This window comes from Entelurus aequoreus, linkage group LG14, assembly GCF_033978785.1.
Source record: "Entelurus aequoreus isolate RoL-2023_Sb linkage group LG14, RoL_Eaeq_v1.1, whole genome shotgun sequence".
NCBI lineage: Eukaryota > Metazoa > Chordata > Actinopteri > Syngnathiformes > Syngnathidae > Entelurus > Entelurus aequoreus.
This window is the reverse complement of record NC_084744.1, coordinates 38662491-38680030: the sequence shown is the minus strand read 5'-3', so window position 1 is coordinate 38680030 and position 17540 is coordinate 38662491. Positions and strand designations below refer to the sequence as shown.

Below are 17540 nucleotides of genomic sequence, written 5' to 3'. Positions count from 1 at the left end.
TACTTATTTGCCAAAATACTAGTCAAAGATCATCTCCATGACAACATGCTTGTGTTTTTAAGACTCTGCTGCAAAAACGTGAGTCCCTCACCAGTTGAGTAGCCCAAATGATGAAAAAGAGAGGTACTGAAATGGAACCTTAAGGAACACCACTAATATAACTAAAGAAGTAAACAAATGACTGCAACACCTTAATTACATAATCAAATTACAAAAAATAATAATAACTGCCAAAAAGAAGATGACTAAGAGGAGTGCCTTAAGGAATACCTCAGTTGAGTAAATTACAAGTTTGGATTCCAGGTGTTCCGTGTTTGCTAGCAAGGTTAAAATGTTAAAGAAAGTATCTGCCAATGTGTTTATAGAAGTCCAAGTTCCTCTGTACAACAGGAGCATTCTATTCTTTTTAGGAATTGGTTGCAAAATAAATTTCTCCCAAGTTTTAAACTAAACTCAGGGGCCAGTATGGTGTCATTACCGGGTCGTATTTGGCCCCCGGACTCCCAGTTGAACAGAGGGCGAAAACTACTGGCGACCAGACCAGGGTGGAGTCTGCCTTTTGCCCAAAGTCGGCTGGGATAGGCTCCAGCTACCCGTGACCCTAAACAGAATACACCAGACCTGGGCAAATTAAGGCCCGGGGGCCACATGGGGCCCCTAATCTTTTCAATGTGGCCTGCTGGACATTCCCAAATCATTTTCTGGGATCTTTAAGATCCCAAAAAATTATTATGATGTGCAGTGATGTTTTCAAATTACTGTTAGTCTTGAACTATACTAAGTATTTCAATGGTTGGCATGTGCGCTTTTGCATGATATACTAGTTACTATGATCATCTAATGAGTTACTATGGTCATCTAATTAGTTACTATGGTCATCTAATTAGTTACTATGGTCATTTGATTAGTTACTATGGTAATGTAAGTCACAGCAGCTCAGACGAGGTACCAAGCAGTGTGGATGTGGAGTGTTTCCACAGAGTGTTTCCAGAGCCTGAAATGTGGGTGTCAGGGACAGACGTGGAAGGAGATTTTTACAACAAAGTTCTAAAGCTTAGTGATATATCACATATGTCATATTGTAGGTGGGTTTATTTTACCCCTCGCGTTCATATTTTGCTGTGTTTGTTGCATTTTTGTTGAGTTTCGCTTGATTGTAAAATATGTGGATGGAGAGGGGGTGTGACGTTCAAATGTTGTCAATATTCAGTGTTTTATCGTTCATAGTTAATATTGTAAATCCCACATTCTTTATTTTCATGTACATTCAGTAAAAAAAAAACTAAAATTCCATTCCGTTTTTTAAGGCGGTCTGTCATAAAGTTTTTAGCTTTCAATCAGACATTATTGTGAGGTTGTGTATCAGTGTTCCTAAAAATAGATATACCAGCCCCCAGACAAACTTTTTTCTCTAAATTTGGCCCCCCGAGTCAAAATAATTGTCCAGGTCTGGAATACAGTATACGGTAAAAAATGGATGGATTGATTTAAAGTGAGTGTCCAATTACAGGATATTTTACTGTTGATGTAAACTGTTAGAGTCTTCCTTGATTATCGACGTAATGTCATTTTTCATATTTAAAGGCAGGAAGAAAAGATACAAATGAGAGAGTAAAATTACATATTTTATTTTTTTTAGATCAACGTTAACTGAACGAACTTGACAAATTCAGGAAATTTGCTACAAATCCACATATCATCAGCTAAACAACAACATGTTTTGTTCACAATAGGATACAAATGTATGACTATTAGCAATCTGTCTTGTTGTACGCTTGATGTACGCTTCTGAATAAATAACAATAATTTAGTAGCTTGTCTGCACACCAGGTGCCAAAAATGGTTTGGCTTTATAGGAATATAAGAGAGCACTGCAGAGTGTACAATTTAAAGCATTTAACTGTTACTTTCAGATTGGAACACAACTAATAGTGGGGAAAAGTATTACTACTCCAAAATGAGTCTGTTTACAATTCTGGTCGATCCATTACTAAATACATTTGATTTATTAACATGAGTGAAAATGATTGAAACATAACCTTTTGTCCCGCTACTTCCTCTACCTTTCCCACTTCTACAACATACTGAGCTGCTCACACAACTATGCATCTTTCTTCTACCACATACATCTCATTCAGCCCTTTAACTCCAACTTCTTCAATCTTTATTTCCCTAATGATGTCATCTTTAAAAGGATTTAAAGGACACTTGTTGGAACACTCTCCCTGTGTTGCTGCCTGGTGAACTTGTCTGGCGGGGGCCACTGTGGTTTAGCAAGTTGAATGTCTTCCTCCATTTTAAAGGCTTTCTTTGGGGAATCAGCCTGTGGCGGCCAAACGACAGATATCTTGCTGCCCTGCGCTTTGCTCTCTTCAAATGCTTTCGTCGTTGGGCTTTCACCACTGTCTGCTTTGTCCCTGTCAACGGAACTTAAGCTACTTGTTGAGTATTTCCATCCGAGTTTGTGGTCTGCAGGGATGGATCCATTGCATCTCCGCTCTACTCTATTATCGTACATCCCTTTGGACTTGAGAAGTTGTTTGTTGTGGTGCAGACAGAAGAAGTGTCCGTGGAGAGAGACATACTTTGCCAGGCTGCAACAGAAAATAGTTGTCTTCATTTAGCGCTGTGAAATGTGGCTTTTGAAGAAAGTGCAAGGTTTACCTTAATTTAGTTTTGCAGTGCTCACAGAAGAAACAGGACTTATGGTACTTTTTTCTGTCCACAATCCATCCATCCATCGGATAGACCCTCCTTCGACACACCGGGCAGAGCTCTGACTTGGGAACCTGAGCCTTTTGGGGAATAAAAAAACCCCATAAAAATCATTGTTGTTGGCCATGTTCCAATTAAATACGAGCACATGCTTATTAAACTTAGCTTTTTTTGTAATCAAAGCAAAGCCCACAAAATGCAAAGGTCTTATTAGTTGTCATACAAAAACGATATAATGATTTTGATGCAGTACCGCCTGAGGGATCAAAGGTCCGTAATATCATGGCTTACGTGCAGTGATTTCTCCAGATTCTCTGAACCTTTTGATGATATTACAGACCGTAAATTCCTTGCAATAGCTGGTTGAGAAATGTTGTTCTTAAACAATTTGCTCAAGCATTTGTTGACAAAGTGGTGACCCTCGCCCCATCGTTGTTTGTGAATGAGTGAGCATTAGGGATGTGCGTATCGATCCTGTGGTATCGATATATCGATACTCACACGCTACTCATTTGGCAACACTTTTCTGAAAAAAGTATCGATATAAACCAAAAAACGGCGTGTGGGGGGTGCAAGCATCACTTTCAGATGTTTTTGATTACTTACTTAACTTACTATGTGCTGGGACACCCCTGTACCTGGCAGAGTATAGAGCTGGCCCAGTCACGTGACAGGAGACAGCGAATGAGCGTCGTCAACGTGCAACACACACACAGCCAGCCGACAGCGATGCAGCCTTAGTAATGTTTACTGAATATTTTCGTTTAAATGATTATCCTAAATTCAAATAATTTCCACACGGGGGAATTTACTGTTAGTTGAAAATTGCTTGAGTATTTAAAACAAGATAAGAAAGAGATACAATTTGGAGATTCTTCATCTTTGCATTACAGTTTTATTTTTTTCCAAAAAAATCTTGAATATATGATTGAATGTGATTTTGGTTTTAATCTGCAACATGATTTCTTACATTTCGAAAACATTAGCCTATTTCATATTTCATTAATTGCTAATTATATCACAAACTTTAAAAAATAACTGCAGCTTCTTGCAATTCGGAATTGACCTTTTAATTGGAAAGCCCTAATATTTAATTATTATTATATATAATATATAGTTATTATTATATATAATATTTAATTTATTTTTCATATTTATGTTATTTATTTTAATTTTACTTTTATTATATATTCACCATAATAAATGTGGTATAAATGGTCTGTATTTGTCTTGTGATTTGTCTTAAATAATAACAATAGTAATAATATTTTTGACTGACAAAAAATTGCCAATAAGAAATTATTGGTATCGGTATCGGTATCGATGAAAATGCAACAAAAAGTATCGGTATCGAATCCTAAAGGTGTGGTATCGCCCATCCCTAGTGAGCATTTCATGGAAGCTACTTTTATACCCAATCATGGCACCCACCTGTTCCCAATTAGCCTGTTCACATGTGGGATGTTCCAAATAAGTCTTTGATGAGCATTCCTCAACTTTCTCACTCTTTTTTGCCAATTTTGCCAGCTTTTTTGAAACATGCTGCAGGCATCAAATTCCAAATGAGCTAATATTTGCAAAAAATAACAGTTTTCCAGTTCGAACATTAGGTATCTTGTCTTTGCAGTCTATTCAATTGAATATAAGTTGAAAAGGATTTGCAAATCATTGTATTCTGTTTTTATTTACCATTTGCACAACGTGACAACTTCACTGCTTTTGAGTTTTGTAAATTAAAATCATCACATGTTCTCTTTAAGAAATATTTTCTACTCATTTCTAAACCAATGCCATCATTCCAATGTGCACCAATATTCTAACATGACTTTATTGTATTGCAGTGTACCTGGAGAGAATCTAAACAGAACGTCAATTGCAATTAGTACAATAATGGCGAAATTGGCAAAAACAAATATTAACTTCAAATTTTATTGGATCGCAAATATATTCATCCAATTTCACCTCAATCAAGTGAGGTATACATATTTTCAAAATCAACCTCGTCAGTCACATGGTCTACTGTAATAAAGACAGCAAGGAAATGAAGACATCAAGTGTGGTTACACAAAACGCCATACGGTTCAAACAAGGACACAAGTAATAACTTTTCTTAGATAAGGCATACAAATGATTTTTTTAATCAAATGTTTTGTATTAATTGCACATGTTTGGACGTTGACAAGGAAACATTAAAATCGATTGAGAAATAAGCAGGTTATGATTTATTTTCAATATACAATGCATTGTATTGTTTTGCCCTAAATAGGAAAGTGGCCCCCCGCTAAAATGGCCACCACCAGGGTATATCCCTTAGCATTGCCTACAGCGCGCAATTGCATCTAACCATAGCTATGTTGCTAATAGACTCTTGCTAACCAGCTTGCAACCAAAGTATATGTGGTAATCTGCTTCAAATCACAATACCTCTGTATGTCATAAAACTACCGCTTTAAATTGACAGACATGAACTACATAAGCGCCAACAGGGGAGTGCCAGACAGCTTCAGTAATGGTGTGTTCTATTGAGCGATGAGCATTCCGGTTACGAAGTCGGGAATCAAGACGGCCACATCCATGCAAGCTATTCTTGCCCTTTCATTATCTAAATACAAAAATTTTCTGGACAAATATGCGCTCCTTCTGCAACTTTCGAACACAGTGATTGAAGACAGAACATAAAGATGCCATTGCTATCAATGTCAAATGCAAATATTACATGAAAAAAGGTTAGTTATACTATATTAACATTACCATATACAGTACAGGCCAAAAGTTTAGACACCTTCTCCTTCAATGCCTTTCTTAATTTTCATGACTATTTACATTATAGCTGTTGGAGCTGTTTTGGCCAGTTCCTTATCTGTTTTGAAGTAGCAGCAGCACTTCCTTTTGGGCAGGAGAGGCTGTTTTTGCTCTACATAAGCTGACTCTTTGAATTTAGACCTCTGTTGGTCATGCTATGGTTGCGTTGTAAGGGCTGGTCTCCTAAAGCTTTAGTAAAACTTGGCCAAGTACTATTCTGTCTCGGTGGTCTGTTTTGCTCAACATATTCAGTACAGGCCAACATTTGTGCACACCTTCTCATTCAATGTGCTGTCTTTATTTTCATGACTATTTACATTGTAGATTGTCACATCAAAACTATGAATGAACACATGTGGAGTTATGTACTTAACAAAAAAAGGTGAAATAACTGAACACATGTTTTATATTCTAGTTTCTTCAAAATAGCCACCCTTTGCTCTGATTACTGCTTTGCACACCCTTGGCATTCTCTCGATGAGCTTCAAGAGGTAGTCACATGAAATGGTTTTCACTTCACAGGTGTGCTTGAAGCTCATGGACGAGAGGATGCCAAGAGTGTGCAAATCTACAATGCAATCTACAATGTAAATAGTCATGAAAATAAAGAAAACATTGCATTGAATGAGAAGGTGTGTCCTAACTGTTGGCCTGTACTCTACGTCCAACAATAAAACGTGTGGCTGATTGTTAATGTGACAAAAACTAGTAAAGAGTGCTTATAACGGATATTACAGAAGTGTCTTTTACTGTTTACACTCAAAGTAGACATCTTTTAATGCCAACCCTGGAGTGGTGAGGACTCTCCTACTAGGAAATTGGACCCCGAGGTGCGTTCCAGTTGTAACTTTCGACTAAGAACTCAGAAATTCCCAAATGGAACACACCACAGGTGACAATGTGCATTGTGGGACTTGTAGCAATATTAAACTACCAGGCCAGTTTAGTTCAAACTTTGCGAAAATGCATTGTTACAATATTAAATGCATTATATTTAAGAGTGCTATTGTTAGAAAGGCTAAGTTTAAACTCAAGTGTGCTCGAGCCTCCTAAAAAGAATCTCAACATGCCAGTGCTCAACACAAGCAAGTTTGACATCCATGCCATCAATTTGCTTTCGAACATGCTTCATGGTTCTTTACCAGAGACACTGCTTGTCTGACGATGCGACACAACCTGTGATGTCATCTCCTTTGAGACGGCGCAGCCGAGACTCTTGAAAACCGTCTCACTTTCTGTCCGTGTTTGATGAAAGTTCTTCAGCAAGTTCTCTGTGGCCTCTTCGTCATAAGTCTGTGCTCTCCTTGCCCCCACAGCTTTCCTTTTCACGGCGTCAGCGTAGGAGAAAGGCGGCGGCTGTCTTGACGCGCTGCCAGACTGCTGATTGACAATTGTCGTGGTGACCTTGCTCCCCAATCCATCAACGTTTGAGAAATGCTCTGTGATGGATTTACTTTCAGAAAGTGCTGATGGATTTGTGGGTATAGTTTCTAGCACATTTTTCTGAGGAAGGAGGGTCGTGCTCTGCTCAAAGCCTCCTTGCGTCTCCGGAGGACTTTGCAGCTTTGACGTGTTGGCTGGTGCTTCTTGTCGGCTTGAGATCGGCTCCTCATCATTCCTTTTCTCTTCATCTAAAGACAAACTTTGCTCGTCCATTTCAAAAACATTCCTAATTGCTAGAATATTGAAAGTTGGCATTCCCTCATCTATCTCTTTGATACAATCTTCCGCTTCATCGATAAGTGGGATGAACTCCCTTCTAATATTTGTTTCTGTGGATTCTAATTGTTTTACAAGGTCCGCCATAGGAGGGTTGGCCTTTTCTTCATGCGGATGTTCCTGTTCACTTTCCTCCAGGTCTGAGCCCAGCCGTTCAGGAATAGCAATAGGTTCCTTGCGTGTGTAGCTTTTATTAATTTCAGCTTTTTGGGCCTCCTCAAAGAACTCTCTTTTTTCTTTAACTGAAGCTAATGATAGCTCAGATGTCTCTTCAGGGACATCATTACAAAGTGGAAGTTTGATCTCAGAGCTACTCTGGATGTTTTTTGCATTCAAAGTCTCCGGATCTTCTGAAGTATCTTTTTCTATCTTTGCAGGTTCTGCTGAAAAAGTCTTCCAGAGCATCTCTTCTGAGTGGCCGGTGTCCTCAAGTTTGATCTGCCGATGGAATGATGAAGGTGTTTCCACAATTTCACATTTCTTTTCACAGATCAGTTGTGGAGAAATTAGCGGAGGTGGTGTGATACCGCGTGCGAGCTTCACTGTCGTGTCTTTCAGCCTCTCCAAATTCTCAGCTTTGTCAAACGTCGGAGAGGGTGTAATTCTCGTGAGGCGTGCCGTTGGGGTTTCGCCGCTGCGCCGTGGGGGCGGGGGAGGTGTGGCTGGTCTGTGCAGCAGCGTAGGTGACGGAGTGACTCTCTGGGGGGAATCTGTCCTTCGGACAGACTCAATGGTGATAAACGTAGGCGAGGGAGGGCGTGTCCTCAATGATGGCGAGGGTGCGCGAAAATCAATAGACTTGACTTGACTTGTTTCTTCGTTCCTTCTCTCATGCAAGGTCTCTCTCTTTGTTTGGGTCTGGACTTTGGTAGAACCAACGCTGATCTTGGATATTCTGGTACATGTAGCCGACTCAGCCAACGTCTCACATTCATGTTTTTCCTTCATATCAGCTTTTGGAGTTGTTTCTGCAATGGACTGCCCTGGTTTGTCAAGCATATGTGGGCTTGTGAGGCAATCTGCCACCGTACCGATCACAGTTTTGGAAATTGTTTGGATACCTGTGATGTAAGAAGAAAAGCCTGGGACTAGTTGCTTTTGAGCTTCCACTTTTGATGTTGATTTAACCTTGTCATTTTGCTCTAACTCAAGGGACACTTTATTTGTGTCAGCTTGACTTTCTTCCTGCTGAGTCTGTGCACTGCTCTGAACAACTGTCGCTGCTTTCTTCTTTTGACATCCCACAAGTTGATTTTGAGGTTTCTTTTTCTGCTGTGAGTTGTAATCCCCTTTGCTTTCAGCCTTTACCGCTTCATTCTTGACTTGAAAGTGCTCTTCTGTAACTCTTGTGTCCATTAGGGAAGCAGCAATTGTTTCTTGTGTTTGATTCAACGTTTCTGAAATGGCTACCTTTGATTCTATGTCAGCGTCTTTATTTTGACCAGATTGTGCAACTCCTTTTGTTTTTTTGGATTTCTTTTTCTTCTTTAATGGTGTTGAAGTTTCTGGTTGGCTGTCAATTATATTTATCGCAACAGCATTAGCTGCGTTCATCTCCAGCTTTAATTCTGGTTTCATCTCTTTAGACTCATTGATTACTTTCACCTCAACAGGAAGCTTCACGCCCACCTGTGTCTCCGTCTCTTCTGCCGTCTTCAGATCAACCTGCTTTTCATGCTTATTACTCTTTCGCATCTTTGGATGTGTTTTAGCTGTTTTAATTTTCACAGTAGCGTCTGCCTTTTCCGTTGTCTTCGATTTATCAGCAACTTTCTCTTCACCTGTGGTTTTATCATCAGATTTACTCAATTTAAGTAACTTGGCATTTTTCTCTGACGTTTCTGTTTTATTGTGTAATTCTGGTTTCTCCTTTGTCTTGGTCTCCATTTGGAGTTTCTTTAAATTTGGCTTAATTGTTTCATGTTTCACTTTTTGAACAAAGGCCACTGATTCATCTTTTTTTCTTTCATATTTCTCAGATCCCTTTACTTTCAGACCTTCCACATTTTTCTTCTCATCAGTAGTTTCTTCTCCTGTTTTGGGTAGACCCAGGACTTGGGTGGCAGTCTGAGTTGACAGTTTGGAGGAAACAGAGACAATTGTTTGTGCTGTCGTTGCGTTAGTCTCTTGTCTCATGGAAGTCATAGAGGAGGTCTTTTGAAAAGAGACACCTTTAGAGGTCTCATTAGCAACCATTTCCTGCTTGGCAGATGATATTGTGGTCGACCCTGCGAGTGTTGTTTCCTGACTGGTGCTGATGTTGTCCTGGATGGTGTTGGTGACAGCAATCTGCTTGGATGTTGAGAAGTCTGAATTAATCTCCACAGCTGAGCTCTGTGTTACTATGGGTAAGTTATTTGTCTGCTTTAAATCTCCAGTAGTAATGATCTGAAGCCCTGCAGTAAGTGTGTTATTTATATAGGGAGGAGTTGGAGTGCTTGGAGGAGTGTTTTCGTCTTTCAACTTCCGGTACTTTTCCTCTGCTTTAATTAATGCGGTGTTAAATTTACTCGCTTTCCCTCTCATTTGAGGAGGAGGGGAAGGAGGAGGAGTGAATTTTTTTGGAGAAATGCAAACTTTCCTTGGCGGCTGTGGTGATTCCGGTTGGGGAGGGACTTCAGTTGTTGTTGATGTGCGTGAGGTAATTATGGACTTGCTCGCTCCTGCTACGTGGTATGATTCTATTTTAGACTCAAGCTTGGGCACAGGGCACAAGGTCGGAGCTTTCACTTTCTTGACTCTCATCTTTTTGGCCTTCGCTGGTGAGACATTAACTGCCTGCGCTTGAATTATTTCCAGTTCTTGCTGAGGTGGAGGTGGTGGGAGGAAGTCCTGCTCATTGGTAAGTGGTGGCGGTGGAGGAGGAAGGTGGTCGATGTCAGAGTTGACCGAGGGTGGAGGAGGTGTAGGAGGAGGGGGAAGGTCAATGTCTACCACAGGTGGAGGTGGTGGAGGAAGAGGCAGATCAGGCTCTGACATCTGTCCTTTCAGGGTGTAAACATTGGTTTCCACGTTGGTTTTATTTAATCGTATCATTCCTTTTGGCTTCAGATTGCAAAAGTCTGTTTTCAATGTTTTAATGCCGTGATTTTGTGTGATAGTTTTGTGCTCCACTACAGATTTTGATTGCTTTTTGCTCTGCTCCACTGTACAAGAATTTGATTGAATCGTTTCAGTCACGTTAATGACAGACTGACTTTCAGCTGAAGCAGCAGTTTTAATTTTTTGTATATTCCTCTGTGCTTCAGCATTTAGATTCTTGTCAGGAGGCCTCTGTTTCACTCGCACTCTTCTGTAGGCGCCCTGTCTTACTTTGGGACTTTCACGCTGTGCCGTTTCCAACAGTGATTTAATGGTGCCTTTCACATCACCCTTCACCACTTCTTCTTTTTCTACCTCAGTTTGCTCTTGTGTCTCATATAAAGATTTCATTGACATCTTGACGCCACCTTTCAGCTCTTCAATACTCGAGCTCCTTTGCATTTTGGGTGAAGATGGAGGCTCCATTAAAAGCTTAATTGTTCTTTTGACATCTCCCTGCACATCTATCTCCTGTTGACATGTTCTTTTATCAGCAGACGCGTCATGTAGGCATTGTATTGCTGTGTGAATATCGCCCTTCATAATTTCTTCTTTTTCCAATTCCCGCACCGACTTCTTGGCCAGCTCAAGAGATCTTAATGTGGCTTTAACATCTCCAGGGACGAGATCCTCAATGGCAGCTTCTCCTCGGGAAGTTACAGATTCCTCAAGAGATTTCAGAGCTCCCTTGATATTTCCAGGAATGATATGTGGCTTGTCCGTTTCTTTGTGACATTTTTGCGCTCTCTCCAGGCATTGCATAGTTTTGGGTATGTTGCCTTTCACCACCTCCTCTTTCTCCACAACAACAGTCTGGTTAACTGACTCAGACAATGAAGTCAAAGCGGCTTTCAAATTTCCTTTAACGATCTCCTCCTTTTGGGGACTCTCTAATGACAAGATGGGCTCCGTCATGAAAATTTTCACCGTGTTATGAACGTCGCCAGCTATGATATCATCCACTGTGCGCTCGATTTGAGTTTGGTTGCGACTGAGGATGACTTTGGTGCCCTCAATATCACCTCCAATAATCTTTTCTTTCTCGAAAGTGTCAGTCGGCTCTTCATCTGGTTCTGAATGGAGCTGTTTTAGATAAGTGAGGGCCCCAGATTCGATACATGTGGAATAAAAATGGACATTTCCCTTCTCAGTGTCATCTATGGTTATCTTCTTTGTCAGATCGGGCTGATCTTGGCTGGAGAGTCTTTGCAAAGTACTCTTTATGTCACCTCTTACAACACCTTCTTTTTCAACATCAACACAGTCTTGTTTGTTTAGAAGGGAATATATGGTCATCCGAACGTCTCCTTTCTCATCCTCCTGAATGAGAATTCCATGTTTGGCTGAGCCAGTTTCATTAAATAGGTTATGTATGGCTTCCTGGATGTCCCCTCTTATAATGTCTTCCTTTTCAATACTGCTAGTGATCTCTTGGTTGAGTAGCTGCTGCACTGTTGTACTGATATGACCCTTCTCTTCAGACTCGATGACCACCTGCCGCTTCTGTTTGTCCTGCCTGTTTAGAAGATTCATCATTATAGTCTGCAAATCCCCCCTGATGACTTCCTCTCTCTGAATCTCCGGAGTTTGCTGATTCATTAGGTGATATTTTGCCATCCTAACGTCGCCAATTTCATCAGATTCAATAAGTATTCCTTTCGATGTCACCATTTTCTGACTGTAAAGCTTCTCAAGCGTTCCCTTGACACTCTTGCCCAGAATTTCTGTCTTCTCTGTTCTCGTCTCGTTAAAGTCATCAAAAGGTGTAGTTTCAAAGAGCCACGTTGTTGACTTTACATCTGCTTTGAGAATTTCCTCTTGCGTGACATGTGTCTCCTCGTCTTCATCCACCTCTTTGATGTGGTCGAGAGGATTTTTCTCAAAGAGCCAAACGGAATGCTTCACATCTCCCTTTTCTACCTCCTCCTTTTTAACAGTCTCAATAAGGTTTTCTGAGCTCAGACTTCTTATTTTGTCGATTGACTGGGTTTCAAATCTCCATTTGGCTGTCCTGACGTCTCCTTTCTGTATTTCACTTACGTTGACTGTTCTGACAGACTCCTGCGAAGTAGTCTCAGACTCAAAATGTTCTTTATTCATCTTTACATTGCCACCTTGAATGTCATCCACAGTCTTCATCGACGGCTTCTCATCTTCCGAAATCCTATCCAGAGGTTGTGTCTCAAACCTCCACTTTGCAGAGGTCACGTCTCCTTTTTGTTCATCCTCCTGTGTCACTGATTTTAAGATGTAAACCTCGTTTGAGTCCTTAATAGCGTCAAGGGGTTTGGTTTCAAACAACCACCGTGTTCCAACTACGTCTCCCCGTGTCACCTCTTCGCTCGTGACAGTGGTGACCTCGTGGTAATAACCATCTTTGTCCTGAATGGCATAAAGTGGCTGAGTTTCAAACATCATGGTGTAATTTCTCACATCGCCCTTCTCTTCCTCATTGCAAACAATCTGTGTTGTGGACAGGTCCGTTTCAGAGGCTGCCACCTTAATTTGATCCAAGGAGAAGGTCTCAAAGATGAAGCGACCCTTGTCGACGTCTCCTCTTTGTATGTCCGTTACAGTGCAGCCTCTCACTGAGTCCTCTTGCCCCTCGTGTATGTTGTCTATGGATTGGTTTTCAAAGAGCCATTTGCAGGTCACAACATTTCCTTTTTGTATGTCTTCTGTCCGTTCCCTCTTGAGATGTTGCATCACTTCCTCAGACGTTGATGTCATGATGTCAGATGTGTTGTGTTCAAAAATGTACTTCTTTCTTGACACATCTCCAGATGCAATGTCAATCTCTGTGATGCGCTTGAAAGCGCTACGATCCTCCCCAGAGAGTTTTTCCAGTTTCTCTTCCTCGAACAGAAAACACGCCGTTCTTACGTCTTTTCCTTGAATGTCTTCTTGATTCACAGTGCATGTTTTCAGTATGGTCTCTGTCTCATGTATGGTATCAAGTGCCTGTGTCTCAAAAAGCCACGTGCATGATTTTACATCTCCCTTTGGCATTTCTTCACATTGACTTTCACTCTTCATGTCCAATTTTTCATACATGGTGTCCATTGGTTGTGTCTCAAATAGCCACTTGTACGTTTTTACATCTCCTTTCATAATGTCTTGGCTTTGACTTTCCTTTTCCTCATCTTCAATGTTGCTGAAGTACTTAATGGCATCCAGAGGCTGTGTTTCAAAGAGCCACTTGGCAGTTTTAACATCACCAGATTCTATTTCCTGTTTGGACATTCCCTTAATAAGTTGGTATTTGTCGATGCTTTCATCAAACTGGTCGATTGGTCGTGTTTCAAACATCCATTTGTATGTTGTAACGTCACCGCTCACCACCTCCTCGTGACGCACAGTTTTCACCTCATGGAAGTGGCCTGAGCTATCTTGCATGGCGTACGATAGCCCCGACTCAAACAGATTCTTGTTAGATAGCACTGAGCCATTTGTGATGCCTTCCACAAGGATCCTTTGAGACTCATCCCATCTGTTTAATTCTGTGCTCTCAAACATTTGCTTGTAGTTTGTCACGTCCACTTTGTCAATTTCTTCCAGATCGATTGTTCGGACGACTTCTTTCTTTTCATCTCGGATCTGCTCCAAAGGTTGGCTTTCAAAACGCCATTTTTGATGTCTAACATCTCCCCTCTCCTCTTCCAGTTCATCTCTATTTTTTAGTTTGCCCACCTCTGCTAGCTCCTTAAGTTCTTCAATCGGGATTGTTTCGAAGTAATGCCTGGCTGATTTCACGTCTCCTGCAACGATATCCTCTTTTGTCAAGGAGAGGCTGTTTGAATGATCTTTTAACGTGTCCATTGGCTGAGTCTCAAACACCCAGCAGTTTTTACGAACATCTGCCCTGCAACTTGTGCCATCTTCCTGCGTGAGGTCCTCTTCAATATTGACGGTACGTGTTATCTCCTTCTTTTTCTCTTGAATGTGCTCCAAGGGCTGACTCTCAAAGCGCCACTTTTGATGTCTGACGTCACCTTTTATTTCTCCATTCATTAAAGTCTTTTGAAGTTTTCCGACTTCAGGGCAGTTCTTCCTCTCAGTTTGAGGGCTGCTTTCAAAGAAGTTTCTTGCTGATCTAACATTGCCTCCGATAATGTCTTCAACAGTTTGAGGTTTGGCATTGGCATCATCATTGAGAGAATCCATGGGTTGGGTTTCAAACACTAAGCAGTGTTTGCGCACATCTGCTCCGACTCGCTCATTTTCACTGTACAACTCATTAAGAGAATTCAACGTCTTTATTTCAAACAACCATCGGCCCCAGTCTCCTTTGTTGCTGTCTTCCATGGAGAGACTACACACAAGTTTCAAAGAGGAAGGGGGGTTGTTCACATCGAGAGGTTGAGTGTCAAAAAGCCAACGTGAAGCAATCGAGTTTTCCAGTTCGGTTTCAATTTTACGCACTGATTTAATTTCTAACATCTGACTCGACTGTCCCATGATGATGCATTTAAAGCGAGTGTCAAAGGTGCTTGTGATAGTTTTTACCTCGTCATCGATTTCTTCTAACACCATTCTCAAACTCAGCAGGTGGCTCTCGTCAATGGTCTCTGTGTGCCCCAGGCTTTCCATATACTTATTTTCAACCATGTAAATGGTGGCGTTACCATCCTCTTCTGTGAAAATAATCTCTTTCGTCAGCTCCTCCTCTTTGTGCATTTTATTCACACTGTCCAATGTTTGGGTTTCAAACAACCACGCTGCAGCACGGACGTCTCCCTTGTCAAATTTGTTGAACTTATATTCTGTGGAACTGGTGTCACGTGGACCCAGCTCATCCATCGTTTTGGTTTCGAACATCCACGCCGTACGTCGCACATCCTTTCCGAGAATCATTTCTTTTTCGCTAATCTTTTTGTTGTCTTCGTCTTCATCTGGGTACTCATCCTTGATGGCATCCAGTGGCTTATTTTCAAAAATCCAACGCCTTGCCTGAACATCACCAGGCAGAATCTCTTCCCATTCGTATTCTTCATCAGTGACATCAGCATCCTCCTCATACATATACTCTTGGCCGTAACGCTGGTTGTTCACAGCTTCATGGTACTCATTGTAAAAGTCCTCCTCTATATTTCTCCGAAGCTCTGGATGAATGTGCTTGTAAAGACGTTTCAGCTCAGACATGCCCTTTTGCTTTAAGTAAGCATCTTTGCTAAGAACGTTTTTTGACGGATTTGCAGGTCTTTGAAGCTCAGGTGAGTATTTGTTGGCTGGAATATTTTCACAGTCTGATGGCATTTGAAGTAAATCTGGCGGTGGAGGTGGAAGGTAATCAGCGTCTTCAACTGCTGGTGGTGGTGGTGGTGGAAAGTCCTCGTAATCGATTATGGCTCCCATTGTTTCATCTGATTCTGCCACATGGTGCACCTCATTAGTTACTGTGCTGTTTTGGCTCACATTTGAGGACCACTTAGACCGATTGATGTCACGTCCAATCTTATTTAAAGAGCAAAAATGACATTTGGGAGTAAATAACTTAAAATCCAGCTCATAATTATTCTACATAATAATAACACCAACAAATACAGCATCAAATCAACAGAATATGACAAAAAAATATGTCAATTAAAATATCGGCTCTTTTGTTTCCATTAGGCTGCATGTAGACACAAAAAAGACATTTAATCCAAATGATTACCTTAATTTGTTTGTGTGGGGCTGCCTCCTCTATGGTTCTTTCAAAGTGATCCCTGAGTTCTTTTGTTGTGTACCTGGGAAAGTCCTCTTCTGTTCAAAAGAATAGAGAATAACGACCACTTCCATTAGCTAGGTAGCGGCCATAGCATTATAGAACAATGGAAATCAATAACTTACCTTCATTTTCATGGTCTTTATGACTGTATTCCAAGTTATTGTCACTGTCTGACACCTATGTGTGGTTTAAAAGAATAAAATAGTTGAAATTACCGAGCGGGTCACAAAATTAGGTAACGTTGTATAATCTACTTGGCCTGGAAAAATACTGATATTGTGAAGTATTGTTATATTTTATAGTATTATATCAAGTTATTGATATTGATCTCATATGCATGCAGGTCAAAATCTAAATTGCACAAATTGCACAATATCATTAGTTATTCTGCGACTGAAATCCAGTATACAAATAAGATAAACAATGATGCCTATGCAAAAATAATAATGCTCACTTTTGAAAGTTACAATTTGAAAATGCAAACTGCAAACTTCAACAATAACTACCGTAACTTAACATATCTCTGACTGTATCAAAACTGTGCAATTTTGTTATTAGGCGTTATTTTCGGTTGAATGCATTAATAACACTACAATGCAGGAATACATTGAGTATTTCTGTCAACAGACAGATAGAAAATGAAATACCATTGTTTCTTGGCTGGAAAGTAGTTGCTGACTGCCTGTGACCACCTGTTGGCCGCCGCTTGACACTGAGACCTCTGAGTTTGACATTTTCTGTGATGATCAAAATAATGACAATGGCACGTTAGATGGGCAGTGGGTACACCAACCACTAGCAGCTTGCCATGTGGTCAGCGGATAACCATTTTCAACCGCTGGTTACTCCACACACTGTTTAAAAAGTATTATTGGTGAGCTGTTGGACACATAATAACACTCATGTACAACTTCATAGTATACACTACATGCATTAATAGGTGTCATTATAAGTATTAAAGTTTTTCAGCTACATTGAATACAGTAACACCACTGCATATGACATAAACAGCTGTTTTTGCTGTTTGCTAAAGGTAGTTGTGGAAGAAAACAATTGTACAATTGCCTCTAAGTTCCATTCCTTCCATGACAAGACTTCACTCATCAAATCCTCTAAAGCAGGGGTGGGCAATTAATTTTTACCGGGGGCCGCATGAGCTACCCGAGCACTGCTGGAGGGCCACATCGACAATATTTCAATTAAATTTTGCTCAATATTATTTTTGATATATACCGTAAGATAAATAATAATAATAATAATAGTAATACTTCAACATAGTGTGTGTAACAGCATTCCATGACTAATATATATAAATTAACATTAATAATAAATGACAGTAAAATAAGCACACGTATGACTGAGGAGTCATAGTGTAACTTTGTGTGGTGTTTGAGTTGTCCGACTTTTTTTGTGGCCTTAAACGCACCAGTGGTTTAGTGCTATGCGTGTTGGTGACAGATGACAAGTTGGTTTTGGCCTGGTTTGTACGGCAGAAAATGACTAGTTTTTCGAG

At 40.5% G+C, this 17540-nt stretch overlaps 1 protein-coding gene across 1 annotated transcript in view; it reads right to left on the bottom strand.

Moving 5' to 3' along the window:
- Positions 1 to 1658: 1658 nt before the first annotated feature.
- Positions 1659 to 17540, bottom strand: part of xirp2b (xin actin binding repeat containing 2b) — a 94699-nt gene continuing 78817 nt past the window's right edge. Inside the window, exons 4-9 of the mRNA XM_062069837.1 lie at positions 16675 to 16764; positions 16150 to 16204; positions 15974 to 16062; positions 6660 to 15771; positions 2665 to 2795; positions 1659 to 2594 (exon numbers count right to left, since the gene is read on the bottom strand). Coding sequence (XP_061925821.1) covers positions 2704 to 2795; positions 6660 to 15771; positions 15974 to 16062; positions 16150 to 16204; positions 16675 to 16764 — 9438 coding nt within the window. The 3' untranslated portion in view covers positions 1659 to 2594; positions 2665 to 2703. The remainder of the gene's footprint in view (positions 2595 to 2664; positions 2796 to 6659; positions 15772 to 15973; positions 16063 to 16149; positions 16205 to 16674; positions 16765 to 17540) is intronic.